Source organism: Electrona antarctica (assembly GCF_951216825.1).
Source record: "Electrona antarctica genome assembly, chromosome: 4".
In the NCBI taxonomy this organism is placed as follows: Eukaryota; Metazoa; Chordata; class Actinopteri; order Myctophiformes; family Myctophidae; genus Electrona; species Electrona antarctica.
Window position 1 is genome coordinate 11,716,586 of NC_136809.1, and position 13,915 is coordinate 11,730,500.

General features: G+C 45.8%; 1 protein-coding gene across 2 annotated transcripts in view; it reads left to right on the forward strand.

Moving 5' to 3' along the window:
• Positions 1–13,793: 13,793 nt before the first annotated feature.
• Positions 13,794–13,915, forward strand: part of sh3pxd2aa (SH3 and PX domains 2Aa) — a 187,358-nt gene continuing 187,236 nt past the window's right edge. For both annotated transcript variants that reach the window (XM_079500360.1, XM_079500361.1), the window contains exon 1: positions 13,794–13,881. In XM_079500360.1, coding sequence (XP_079356486.1) covers positions 13,806–13,881 — 76 coding nt within the window. In that variant the 5' untranslated portion in view covers positions 13,794–13,805. The remainder of the gene's footprint in view (positions 13,882–13,915) is intronic.

Here is a 13,915-nt window from a genome sequence, read left to right on the forward strand (position 1 = left end):
GAGAGAGAGAGAGAGAGAGAGAGAGAGAGAGAGAGAGAGAGAGAGAGAGAGAGAGAGAGAGAGAGAGAGAGAGAGAGAGAGAGAGAGAGGAGAGAGAGAGAGAGAGAGAGAGAGATGAGAGAGAAGAGAGAGAGAGAGAGAGAGAGAGAGAGATACTAGAATTTCGCGGGCCTTCGGCCCGCTCATCCCAGAGTTGCGTTGCCCCGCGTTGCGATACAGAAGTCCACAGATACAGAAGTCCACAGTGACACGCGTTTTATGCAGCTGTTTTGTGTTGCAGCGCGTGCACGCTGCGCGCGTGTAGTGTTGTTGTTCTTATCCATAACAATAAATGGATCAAATATGCTCTGTATTAGTTATGTATAGATTTAAAGCAGTGGCTGTCAAAGGTGTGTTCCAGGGACCCTCATGGTTCCTTGAGGGGGTTCCAAATGGACCCCATTATAGGTCTGTAACTCTGAGAGTGTAGAAATGGAACCAAGTGGACCCTACAGGTCCTGTAACTCTGAGAGTGTACAAATGGAACCAAATGGACTGTTTTATAACGTTTAAACTGTGATACTGTACAAATGGAATCAAATGGGACTGTTATGGGTCCATTTGGTTTTACTCTCAGAGTTATGGGGGTCCTTGAAATTAAAAAGGTTGAGAACCTGTATGCAATGGCTTATGTCTTGTAAAAAGAGAGAGCAGCCTATTCTCCAAACCATCATATCTTATGCTTTGCTAGGTTGTACAAATTAATATAGGGTCAATATAATGTGCAGGACTCACGTGTGTGCTCTCTGTCTCTCTCGCTCTCTTCTCTCTCCTCCGTCTCGGTGGTGTGGGTGGGGGGGGGGGGGGGGGGGGATTAGTTGCGCTGCCTGCGACAGTGCTATACTTCTCCAGCAGCGGTGCAGAACCGAGAGAGTGACACATTCGTGTGGATGTAAACTGCGCAAGTTGTAGCTTGAAAGTTCGGATTGTGTAGTCGCACCGGTGGTACAAAGTGAATGTTACAACTCGCACGGTGATGTTGTAAGGCGCAAATGCGAGTACCTAGTCGCACTGTCGAGCCCTGTGTAGTGTAGTGGCATTTGCGCTGCATCGCGAGGCGAGCCAAATTCCCCCCCGCGCACGCACGCACGCACACAGACACACACACACACACTGTACGTAGCTGTGTGTTGTTGCAGCGCGCGCGTGTGCGTGTAGTGTTGTTGTTGTTGTTGTACCACGCCAGGTTTGCACAGTGCGCTCAGTGCGATATTTCCGAACGTGGGCGTTGTGTGTGTGTGTGGGTGGGTGTGTGTGTGTGTGGGCTGGCTGTGTTTTGTTGCGTGGGGATCGCCATGTGAGGGGGCTAGCCAATAAGGGCCCTGTGTTGCATGTGGAGAATGGTGTAGGTTAGTGTGTGTGGTGTAGCCGAACGGGGTGTTGAGAACATGAGGGGGATGTAGCACAGCAATCGGTGACCCCTACATTAAGCTGTGTTGCTCCCAAGATGCAGTGCAAATGCGTGTTGTAGCAACCGTAGCCAATGGGAAAACAGGATGCAGTGTTGCCAGGTCCGCGAATTGTAAGCGAGTTGTAAGTAGCGTGTTGAATGGCATTTTTTCTGGGCTAGTTTTCATAGACCTGGCAACAAATTAGGCGGGGGTGTCGGTGCTTGTGGCGTGTTTGTGTTTGTTATTGATATTGATGTTGTTTGTGAGTGTGGACGGGAGGCGGCTGTAGTGGCAGTGCAATGACAGTTTTTACGCGGGTGTTGTTGATTGTGGGCGTGCGGCGCGACATGAGGAGATAGCCGTGGATCGACGCGGAGGGTAAGGCTGTGTCGTGTTAGTGTGTTGTTGCAGTGTGTGTTGCAGCGTGTTGCAGCGTGTCAGTGACGTAGTAGCTGGTGCCTTTTGTTCCTGTGCGTGCTTTTGGGGACATGTTTTCAATTGTAATATAGGATATATGCAGGCAGAGGTCTGTCTGTCCAAAGTAAACATCCATCCATCCATTTTTCACTCAATCTGTGAATTTGGTGATTCCCTCACCTATGATTATTTTATTGTCCGAACAAAGAGTGCGTGATGTAAAAAAAACTTGGGGAGTTGTTCATGTGCTCAGTAGCTATAGCAGGCAGCAGCAGATGACTTAGTTTACACAGACATGTGAAAATGTGACAATCATTACTATTACGGAATAAGCGAGCTATTTAACAACTGTTTTAGCAAAATGAATATCAACTCTGAGGCCCTTTTTTCACCAGGGTTGAACCGGTTCAGTTCTTTTTGCCCGCCTAATATTGAACCAGTTCAGAGTGTTTCCACTGAAAATGAATGGGTTCAGAAGCCTGAAAGTTATTGGTACAGAACTGGAAGTCTGGAACCATAAAATGGTCACCGCTTCCGTGAAAGCACCAATGGTTCCAAGAATGTAGAACGGAACCAGTTCTAGAACCACATTAATGTTATTTTGGTGGGACAGGGGGGCTTTTGAGTGTACAAATAGTTACATTTGGACACTCTCAGAGTTACTAATCTAAGGGATAAATGATTGGCTTCACTGAGTAGACTAGATTGGAACGTCAGCTTGTGTCCGTGAACATCAGTGACATCATCATTTCATGCTCTAACATGTGACCAATGGGAGCCAGCACGCCGGAGCCTTTGCGTCACCCTGTCACCAGTCGGTGCTGCCGTGGAAATAGTTTGCGGGTCACACTGTGTGTGTGTGTGTGTGTGTGTGTGTGTGTGTGTGTGTGTGTGTGTGTGTGTGTGTGTGTGTGCTTGTGCTTGTGCTTGTGTGTGTGTGTGTGTGTGTGGTATGTTTGCATTCATGCATTGGAATTTTGTGAGCCTTTTTTTGATCACAGGAAGTGTTTCGTCTGTGCGTCTGTCTAGCATGGGTTCCCCCTGCCCCTCCTCACGAGGTCACACGAGCAGTCAGGAAGTAGGACGTGCATCGGTTTCATGGGAACAACAGTGATCATTGGCGGTATAGAGAGGCCCTTGTATACTCGACTCACTTCTCGCAGTTTCCTTACATGGCGACTCTATTCTTAGCACATGGGCATGATATGATTCAAGGCTCGCGCACCGCGCCACGGTCACACAATGTTATTCTCACTCAGAGCACTCTGCCTGCCTCCGTCTGCCTCACACGTTAACACTGCACAAAAATAGCAGACCTACAGTACAAGCTCGTAGCGCGGCACTCGGTGCCGCGCTACGAGCTTGTAGATCTGCTATTTTTCAGCTCATGTGAACGTCCAGAGAGAACTACTGTATTTACAGTACAGCCCGGAGAAGAGAAGAGGTAGAATTTAACCCATTTAGGCCTGCTGACGTCGACATTTAAAACACCGAAAGGGGTTCCCGCCCAGAATGGGTTAAAACATGTCGCTGCTGTCGCGGGGGCAGAAACCCCTTATCTCCGCATTCCAACATTTCGTGTATTTTTGAGGGGCACTTAGCCCCTCCGATGTCCAGCTTTGTGTGTTTGTGTGAATCATATAGCGATGATTTGATTGGCTGATCACCCCACATAGCGATGATTTGATTGGCTGATCACCCCATATAGTGATGATTTGATTGGCCTTGGCCTTGCAGGCCATTTTAGTAAATGAACGCCCTACTTGATCATACTATGGCCACGTCGCACAAAAGCATCAAAAGTAGCAGATTTGCGAGATGTTTCGAGCTTGTCATTCTGCTACTTGTGCTATAGAGAGTATGCGCATGCTTAAAGTGAATGGCACATCGAGTGGCAAATCGAGTGGCAAAGAGAGTTTAACATTGTTTAATGTTGTTTAATGCAATCAGATAAGACTTTTCTGTGTGGATGTATGGGCTGCAAAGGCCAGAAAGTAGTTTTTTGCCACTCAGTAGGCGTTCCTGCATAACTTCCTGGTTTGATGATGTCACGCGCATACCCTCTATTGTTGAATTTGAATTCCTGAAAAGTAACAGATTTTGAACATGGGGTTTCCACCCGACCGAGATGATGTAACTAGTACGTGTGCAGCGGTTGGAGGCGGTGTCACTGCTCTTCCACCGAGACGTATAAAACAATATTAAACTTTGTTTATATTTAAGCACCTTTCGAAGGCAAGTTTACAAAGTGCTTCACCACAACACGAATCACGGAAATCAAAAGCAAAAAAACACAAGGGGAAAATAAATGAATAAAAACAAAAAAGACATTTCAAACATTTCAATTTAAAACAAAAGCAATCAAACTCTAGTAAAAATCCATCCTATAAAAGTGAGTCTTTGGGAGAGAAGTGCCCAGTGAGGTATGGTAGCTTGTCTAACTAGAGAAGTGCCCAGTGAGGTATGGTAGCTTGTCTAACTAGAGAAGTGCCCAGTGAGGTATGGTATAGCTTGTCTAACTAGAGAAGTGCCCAGTGAGGTAATGGTAGCTTGTCTAACTAGAGAAGTGCCCAGTGAGGTATGGTAGCTTGTCTAACTAGAGACTTGCCCAGTGAGGTATGGTAGCTTGTCTAACTAGAGAAGTGCCCAGTGAGGTATGGTAGCTTGTCTAACTAGAGAAGTGCCCAGTGAGGTATGGTAGCTTGTCTAACAGTGAGTCTTTGGGAGAGAAGTGCCCAGTGAGGTATGGTAGCTTGTCTAACTAGAGAAGTGCCCAGTGAGGTATGGTAGCTTGTCCAACTAGAGAAGTGCCCAGTGAGGTATGGTAGCTTGTCTAACAGTGAGTCTTTGGGAGAGAAGTGCCCAGTGAGGTATGGTAGCTTGTCTAACTAGAGAAGTGCCCAGTGAGGTATGGTAGCTTGTCTTTGGGAGAGAAGTGCCCAGTGAGGTATGGTAGCTTGTCTTTGGGAGAGAAGTGCCCAGTGAGGTATGGTAGCTTGTCTAACTAGAGAAGTGCCCAGTGAGGTATGGTAGCTTGTCTAACTAGAGAAGTGCCCAGTGAGGTATGGTAGCTTGTCTTTGGGAGAGAAGTGCCCAGTGAGGTATGGTAGCTTGTCTAACTAGAGAAGTGCCCAGTGAGGTATGGTAGCTTGTCTTTGGGAGAGAAGTGCCCAGTGAGGTATGGTAGCTTGTCTTTGGGAGAGAAGTGCCCAGTGAGGTATGGTAGCTTGTCTAACTAGAGAAGTGCCCAGTGAGGTATGGTAGCTTGTCTAACTAGAGAAGTGCCCAGTGAGGTATGGTAGCTTGTCTAACTAGAGAAGTGCCCAGTGAGGTATGGTAGCTTGTCTTTGGGAGAGAAGTGCCCAGTGAGGTATGGTAGCTTGTCTAACTAGAGAAGTGCCCATGGTATGGTAGCTTGTCTAACTTTGGGAGAGAAGTGCCCAGTGAGGTATGGTAGCTTGTCTAACTAGAGAAGTGCCCAGTGAGGTATGGTAGCTTGTCTAACTTTGGGAGAGAAGTGCCCAGTGAGGTATGGTAGCTTGTCTAACTAGAGAAGTGCCCAGTGAGGTATGGTAGCTTGTCTAACTAGAGAAGTGCCCAGTGAGGTATGGTAGCTTGTCCAACTAGAGACCACTGGTGTCACGGTGGGACACCTAGTGGTTGACGAGTAGTACTGCCTGAAGCCCCCATGTCTAGTGGGGATTCTCCAGTGGTGGAAAAAGTACTCAAGTTTAAGTAAACAAACAAAGTAAAAGTATCAATACTGCAATATAGAAGTAAAACTCTCGGAATTCAAAATGTACTTGAGTAAAAGTACAAAGGTATTGCCATTAGAATGTGCTGGAAGTACTAAAAGTAAAAGTACTCATTGTGCAGAATGTGCCATTTAAAGTTTTCAAATGTATATAAACATCTTTTGAAAATAATAGATGTACAAGCTCACAATGCGTCACATCACGGCGCATTGTGAGCATGTAGATCTGCTATTTTCAAATGGCCGACATGTATAGGGCTGAAGTGGTTAATGCATGTTTTGAAATAATCAAAATGTACAAAGTAATGAGTAACTATTAATGTAGTGGAGTAAAAGTACAATATGTACCTCTGAGATGTAATGGAGTAGAAGTAAAAGTACTGGCAAATGGAAATACTCAAGTAAAGTACAAATAACTCAAAATTGCACTTAAGTATAGTACTATAGGTCAATGTACTTAGTTACTTTCCACACCACTGTGATTCTCTCTTACCTGAGTGGTAGGGCCTCACTGAGACATTTACTGCATTGCTGTATGCTTGTTGGATGAATGTTGTGTAGTGTCATGGCCGCCCCAATGCATTTCCAATGGGAGTCACATGGTTTGACACAACATTTGTGTTGTATGAGGGGGAGGGGCGCAGTCGAAACACAGCCGGAAGCCATACAACAGCTTGTAGTCCAAAATGTGGACTACAAACCATGTGACTTCCATTGGAAATGCATTGGGGCGGCCATGACACTACACAACATTCATCCAACAAGCATACAGCAATGCAGTAAAGGTCTGAGTGAGGCCTAGGGCTGAGCTCACACCTTTAATGCAATTCTCGTGCTCGTTGGATCCTTGTTGTGTTGTGTCATGGCCGCCCAATGTATTTCCAATGGAGGTCACATGGTTTGACACAACATTGTGTTGTGTGAGGGGGAGGGGCGCAGTCGAAACACAGCCGAAAGCCATACAACAGACCATGTGACCTCCATTGGAAATGCATTGGGGGCGGCCATGACACTCACAACAAAAATCACTGCATTAACCGTGTGAGCTCAGCCTAGGAGTGTGGGATTGAATTCCGGATAGGACCTGAAAGCATTCAGACTGCATGACACGTAGAGACAGCTGTTTTATCAGCAGCATGGTATCGTCGCTGTCAAGCAAAAACATTGTATCTCCAATGTTTTTTCTTTTTTAACCCATTTAGGACTGACATCGAAATTAAAAAAAACGTTCGCTCTGAAAGAATATATATTCAAAGATTTGTGCCGCATTTCTACGATTTTTCAAAAATAGCAGACCTACAAGTTATGAGCTTGTAGATCTGCTATTTTTCAATAGCTAAAGTATAACATAATGCTTAGTTAAAACACCAAAAGGGGTTCCCGCCCAAAATGGGTTAATGTAATTTAATTCCCTACTTCGCCGCACAGAATAAGCATGAAAAAAGCCAATCTACAAGCTCACAAAGCGTCACGATTTCACACCAGAACGGTGCCCGTTGGGCACTGGCCTACTTGGAACGATGCAAGTTGGAAATGCATGCCCCACCCGGTTATTATGTCTGTGTCCCTTTTTATGCCCATAATGTGGAGTTCTTTGTCAGGCGAGCTAGGGTTGATCAGGTGTGATCAATATTGGCTAATGTGGGCCCTGTCCAGAGCCCGGGCAGAGGCTTTTGCGGCAGTTCTGGACAAACGTGGGTCCGACCGACTCAAGGCCGGGCACTGCACTCCCTGTGGTGGTGTGGAACGCGTGTGTCGAATTTGATGTCGGTGGGGCGAACGATTCTCAAGTTACGTGGATTACAGACGTACAATAAATGATTTAACCCATTTTGGGCGGGAACCCCTTTTGGTGTTAGCATTATGTTATGCTTTAGCTACTGAAAAATAGCAGATCTACAAGCTCATAGCGCGCCACCGAGTGGCACGCTACGAGCTTGTAGGTCTGCTATTTTTTTTAAATCGAAGAACCACTGACATAGAAACATAGCTTTTTCAGAAAACTGTCAGGATGTAGAAGACATTTTTAGAATCTGATCTCGGGTCAAAATGATTTAAACATCATGGGGGGGATGTGATGTTTTCAGCAGAAGATAAACATGACATCATGTGTTGTAACACATGGGGGGGAGGAGGAGGGGGGGGGGGGGGGAGTAAAACAATCCTCCGTTATTTATTTTTATTCTTTTCCTTTTTTTTTTCTTCCCACACCTGACTCCAAACCCAGAGTGGTCCAAAGCTGCACACTCTCGGCCAATCACATCGCCTCACAACTCTCCCTCTCATCCTCTCCGAGCCGGTTACCAAGGAGACAGAGCAGTGAAGTCTGGGAAGTGTAGCGATGCTTCACAATCACTTGTTATCCTTTCTGTTTGGCCCCCTTTTTTTTACTTTTTCATACAGAGAACATCCTGAGAACAGCCTATAGTCCCCAGCTCCCACCTGTTTTGTGTGTGTGTGTGTGTGTGTGTGTGTGTGTGTGTGTGTGTGTGTGTGTGTGTGTGTGTGTGTGTGTGTGTGTGTGTGTGTGTGTGTGTGTGTGTGTGTGTGTGTGTGTGTGTGTGTGTGTGTGTGTGTGTGTGTGTGTGTGTGTGTGTGTGTGTGTGTGTGTGTGTGTGTGTGTGTGTGTGTGTGTGTGCGTGCGTGCGTGCGTGCGTGCGTGCGTGCGTGCGTGCGTGCGTGCGTGCGTGCGTGCGTGCGTGCGTGCGTGCGTGCGTGCGTGCGTGCGTGCGTGCGTGCGTGCGTGCGTGCGTGCGTGCGTGCGTGCGTGCGTGCGTGCGTGCGTGCGTGCGCGCGCTACCTAATCAATAATTTCATAAAAATCGATTCATGATCGGATCAATACTTGGGGCATGCCATTGGAGGCAATTTCATTTTAAATGTCAACAAATGTCAGATATAATGAAAATAGCCAATAAACAAGCTCACAACACATGTGAGAGCCCTGACCAGGCACGTGTGTGTTGCCTGTCATGTGCACGTGTGCATGAGTGTGTTTATGTGCCCTGGTGTGTGTCTTGTGCGTGTCATGGGATTCCCGCCCTCCCACCTGTCCCGTTCTCTCCTTCGCTGTGGTTACCCAGAATTCCTGGCAGCGTTGTGAACGTGTGCCCTGGTGCCAGGAATGTGTCTGGATGGCGGTGCGCGGGGGAGCGGGGAGCGTGGAGGGGGGCTGGGGGTTGTTTTCGGAGGAGTCGCATGAAGGCCGTTTTGAATAATAACCATGACCTTGATGCAGGTGGTCCTTTTTTTCTCAACGGGACTGCCAGCAAAAAAAACGGTACCTGTCCTGAAGTGGCCTGGAGAAAGTTTGGTCATGTCAGCGGCTGGTAGCTGACATGTAAATGAATAGTGGCTGTTTTCTTTTCTTCTTCCCTGAGCCCAGCTTATGTTTTGAATTTGAATAGACGTTTTTTTGTGCCGAAGTCCTGACGTCACTCGCTCATCCCCTGGTTCCAAGGGGTTCGCGGACGTTTTTCTCTATGGAGAAAAACATGGGGTCATCTTAAAATCTTAAAAAGAATTGTGGTCCAAAAATAAACACATTGTCTCTGCGGTATTGTCGGGGAGGTGTCTCTATTGTTTACAACAGTCAGTATATTTGATACAGTCTGTTGTAATGTAACTAATTCGACAGCAGTAACATTAGCATTTTCTCTCAGTCATGATTCTTCATAAACAGTGAAGTGAAACCGGCCGGGATGATTTGTTTATTTTTCAAACACAGTTCTTAAATGAGGCGATCTAAGGTCCCCCTACGGGGATATTGACGTCAGACTTCAGTGCTCTTTAGAGGGTATGCGCATGCATAAAGTGAATGGCAGATCGAGTGGCAAAGTGAGTGACAAAGTGAATTTAATGTTGTTTAAAGTCATTTAATTCAATCAAATAGGACTTTTCTGTGTGGATGTATGGGCTGTCAAGTCCAGAAAGTAGTTTTTTGCCACTCAGTATAGGCGTTCCGCATAACTTCCTGGTTTGATGATGATGTCACGCGCATACCCTCTATTAGAAGCGTTTCTCATTTACATTATATTTTCCTATGTTAACTTTTTCTTATGTTAATGCAATTTACAATTACAATTTAGGCATTTAGCAGACGCTCTTAATCCAGAGCGACTTACATTAAGCAATAACAAAAGCATGGCATACATCACATATATAAAAAAGTAGTTATCATGAATCATGCGTAGACTAAGAACGTAACAGTGGAGTATCTATGTAAACTATACATACTATACTATACTATATAATATATTATACATGTGTACTATAAAGTGCTATGACTACATAAAGTGCAATTCTAGAGCTGTCTACGTAACAAGCTATAAGTCTGTTTAAAATACTATCTAAGTCTACATAATGTGCTATCTAAGGGGCTAGGCTAGGGCAAGTGCTACGGGCCATGGTGGAGTCTGAAGAGGTGGGTTTTCAGACTACGGCGGAAGATTGGGAGTGAGGCTGCAGTTCTGACTGTGATGGGAAGTGCATTCCATAGTTTTGGAGCCAGAAGGGAGAAGAGTTTGGGACGTGTGGAGCGTTGTCCCGGCGTTTTTAGTGAAGGTACCTCCAGCTTTCCTGCGTTGGCTGATCTGAGTGCGCGGGAGGGTTTGTAGGGTACGATCATACTTGTGAGATATGGGGGGGCCATGCCTTTGGTTGCTTTGAATGCCAGCATCAGAGTTTTGTATTCTGTGCGGGCAGCGACCGGGAGCCAATGGAGGGAGCGGAGAAGGGGGGTGACGCCTAATATTAGTCTGGAATTAGTCTGGAATTTCGGTGTGGAAGATTTATTTCCAAGGGGTGGTTATAAACCATTTCCAACGTAAAAAAAAGAAAAAAGAAAACTCTCACTTTGAATAGTGGGCTCTGATTGGTCACCCACTACACTGGGGTGAGCGAAATGTCATTCAAACTGAGGAGTGGGTTTTCCTGTGGCAGATTCGTCTGGTTTTCAGGCTATATTATTCGTCTCTGTCAGGTAAAAACCTCCCTTGGATTGTTGATTTTTGTAGCGGCTGCAAACGTTGCGTACCACTTTGTATCTTCATGTCACTGGCTTCCATTGAAAATGAACGGTAGCCTGTAGCATTGCATCTTCATGTCGCTGGCTTCCATTGAAAATGAATGGTATAGCCTGTAGCATTGCATCTTTATGTCGCTGGCTTCCATTGAAAATGAATCGTAGCCTGCAGCTTTGCATCTTTATGTCGCTGGCTTCCATTGAAAATGAACGGTATAGCCTGTAGCTTTGCATCTTCATGTTGCTGCCTAGTTAAAGGGAACATGTTATGCATGTCACTTTGGCTCAAGACCTTTTTTCTCGTGTCGTCCTTTAAGTCTGGCTTAAGTCTGGCTTAAAGTATAAATGAGTGTAAATCATCCTCAGCTAAACTAGCAGTGGTAAATGACTGATGCAGAGAGCGTGTATGGGAAAGGGTGTGTGTGGGAATGCACTGTGTTGGGTGTGTGTGTGTGTGCTGTGCACAGTAAACTCTGAAAAGAGTATAAAAATGGACTCCATTTGGGTTTGTTCCTTAGGTGGGTGGGTGTGTGTGCGTGCGCGTGTGCGCACGCGTGCATGATCCCATACGCGTCACAGAGACCTGCCGGGCTGTTTGTTCACCTGGAGCCTCTCACACTCACTCGCACGCACACACGCGCACACACACGCACACACACGCACACGCGTACACACGTACACGGATGTGTGGTCCCAGTCCTGTAGTTTGCTGTTTTTCCTTGAACTCTCTTCATCTCTTGAGAATGGATTAACTTTGGGTCCCTGTATAATTGATCTTACCTTCATGCCCTTCCTTTAACCTGCCCCACCGTATTTCCCCTCCCTCTCTCCCCTTCTCTCTCCCCTTCTCTCTCTCCCCTCCCTCTCTCTATCTCTCTCTCCCCTTCTCTCTCTCCCCTCCATCTCTCTATCTCTCTCCCCTTATCTCTCTCTATCTCTCTCTCCTTCTCTCTCTCCCCTCCCTCTCTCTATCTCTCTCTCCCCTTCTCTCTCTCCCCTACCTCTCTCCCCTTCTCTCTCTCCCCTCCCTCTCTCTATCTCTCTCTCCCCTTCTCTCTCCTTCTCCCTCTCCCCTTCTCTCCCTCTATCTCTATCCCCTACTCTCTCTCCCCTCCCTCTCTCTATCTCTCTCCCCTTCTCCCTCTCCCCTTCTCTCTATCTATTTCTCCCCTTCTCTCTCTCTATCTCCCTCCCATTCTCTCTCCCCATCTCTCTCCCCTCCCTCTCTCTATCTCTCTCTCCCCTCTCTCTCTCCATCTCTCTCTCACTCTTTCTGTTTCGTCTACTCTGACCTGACATTCTGAGCTCTCTCTCTGACACTGACTGCATATTTCAAGTATTTATCTCTCACTTGCTTTCTTAAGGTGCATTCACCCCAGAATGCATTTGAATGCGTCTTACTTTGCTCTCTCTCTCTCTCTCTCTCTCTCTCTCTCTCTCTCTCTCTCTCTCTCTCTCTCTCTCTCTCTCTCTCTCTCTCTCTCTCTGCCTACACCTTGAACCACAGTGTCAGCACTTCTCTCAGAGGGAGCATGTCTCAAAGTGTGTGTTATGAATAAATGTGAGGTTGTTTGACTTCCATGAACCCAGTGGCTCGGTGAGCCACTGTCACCCTGTGTCCTTGAGACCACGCAACCGCTGCTGCTTTGAAACCCAGCATCCATATTCTGGGTGGACTGGGGGGAGGGCAGACACTGGCCAGGAGATTTGGTGTAGATGGAGCATGGATTAAAGTTCTCAGTCGCCACAACTGATTTCAGTCTTTTGGAATCTGGAGATTTCTTCTATTTCAGCATAAGCGAATAAGCCAAAGTAGTCTATTCTACAAGCTCTCAATGCGTGAGCAGGAACTATATCACTAAAACATCATCATTTAATTTACATATTGTGTTCATTGTTCAGGAAACGGCGCTAGTAGTGTGGGATTGTATTGTGCTTTAATCCATGCGATGGAAAGAATCGGTACAGAGAGCCAACTCGGGTCTAGTTTACTACAGAAAAATCTATTGGATTGTTTGGTTAAATTATCAATGTTGGAGGCAGGCAACATACAAGCCATACAAGCTTGAAACGTGCCGCGAAGCGACGAGTTTTATAGTACAGCGGATTACCAAAAAATTGTGCACTTTTTCAAAAAAGCATGAAACTTTTACCATAGTTAGATGATACCATGAGGTGTATTTTCAGATGTGGAGTCAAGTCAGATTTGACCCCTGAGGCCCGGTAGAGCATAATATGTGACCAATACCCATAACATCCTATATAAGGCAAAAAAGTCCAAATTTCATCATTCTTTAAGTAGAATGTGACATATGAAACTAGAGTGATTTCATGATGCTGAATCCATTCCAAGCATTAGTTTTGCAAAAAAACACTCATTGGGCTAAAAACGGCCAATGCCGTCATCACAAATTGATGATGCCAGCACATTTGGGCAAGTGGGCATGGCCGTTTTAAGCCCAATGAGTGTTTTTTTGCAAAACTAATGCTTGGAATGGATTCAGAATCATGCAAACACCCTAGTTTCATATGTCACATGCTACTTAAAGAATGATGAAATTTGGACTTTTTTGCCTTATATAGGATGTTATGGGTATTGGTCACATATTATGCTCTACCGGGCCTCAGGGGTCAAATCTGACTTGACTCCACATCTGAAAATACACCTCATGATATCATCTAACTATGGTAGAAGTTTCATGCTTTTTTGAAAAAGTGCACAATACCTCTTGTATTGGGGTATAAGCCGCTGTACTATTAAGCTTGTAGATCTGCTGCTTTTGCTATTTTTGAATTTGAATCTCGAAAAGTAACAGTTTTGGACATATGAGGTTTCCACCCGACAGAGACGATGTGCTGTGTAATAGAAATAGTAATAATAGTAATAATAGTATGATAAATGGAAGCCATAGTCATGTATAAGGAAGGTCTTCACATTAAAAAAAAATCACACCTGTGTGAACTGAGTGGTGCAGTGACGTCACACACTAACCATAGCAACCATGCTCACCTGTACATGGCCCCACGTACAGACACGGGTACAGACAAAGCTGGTTAATGGAGTGGTTTGCACCACTCAAAAAAAAGAAAAAAGGTCTAAAGAACCAGGATAAGCAGCATGGTAAAAGCTGGGCGATGCATAGATTAGAACCTGACACCGACACTGCATTTTTCTTCACAGATGCAGATTCTTGACAAGTTCCCAATCGAGGGAGGGCAGAAAGACCCCAAGAAGAGGATCATCCCATTTCTCCCAGGTAATTTAACCAGCCCCTTCTCCCATGGAATAGT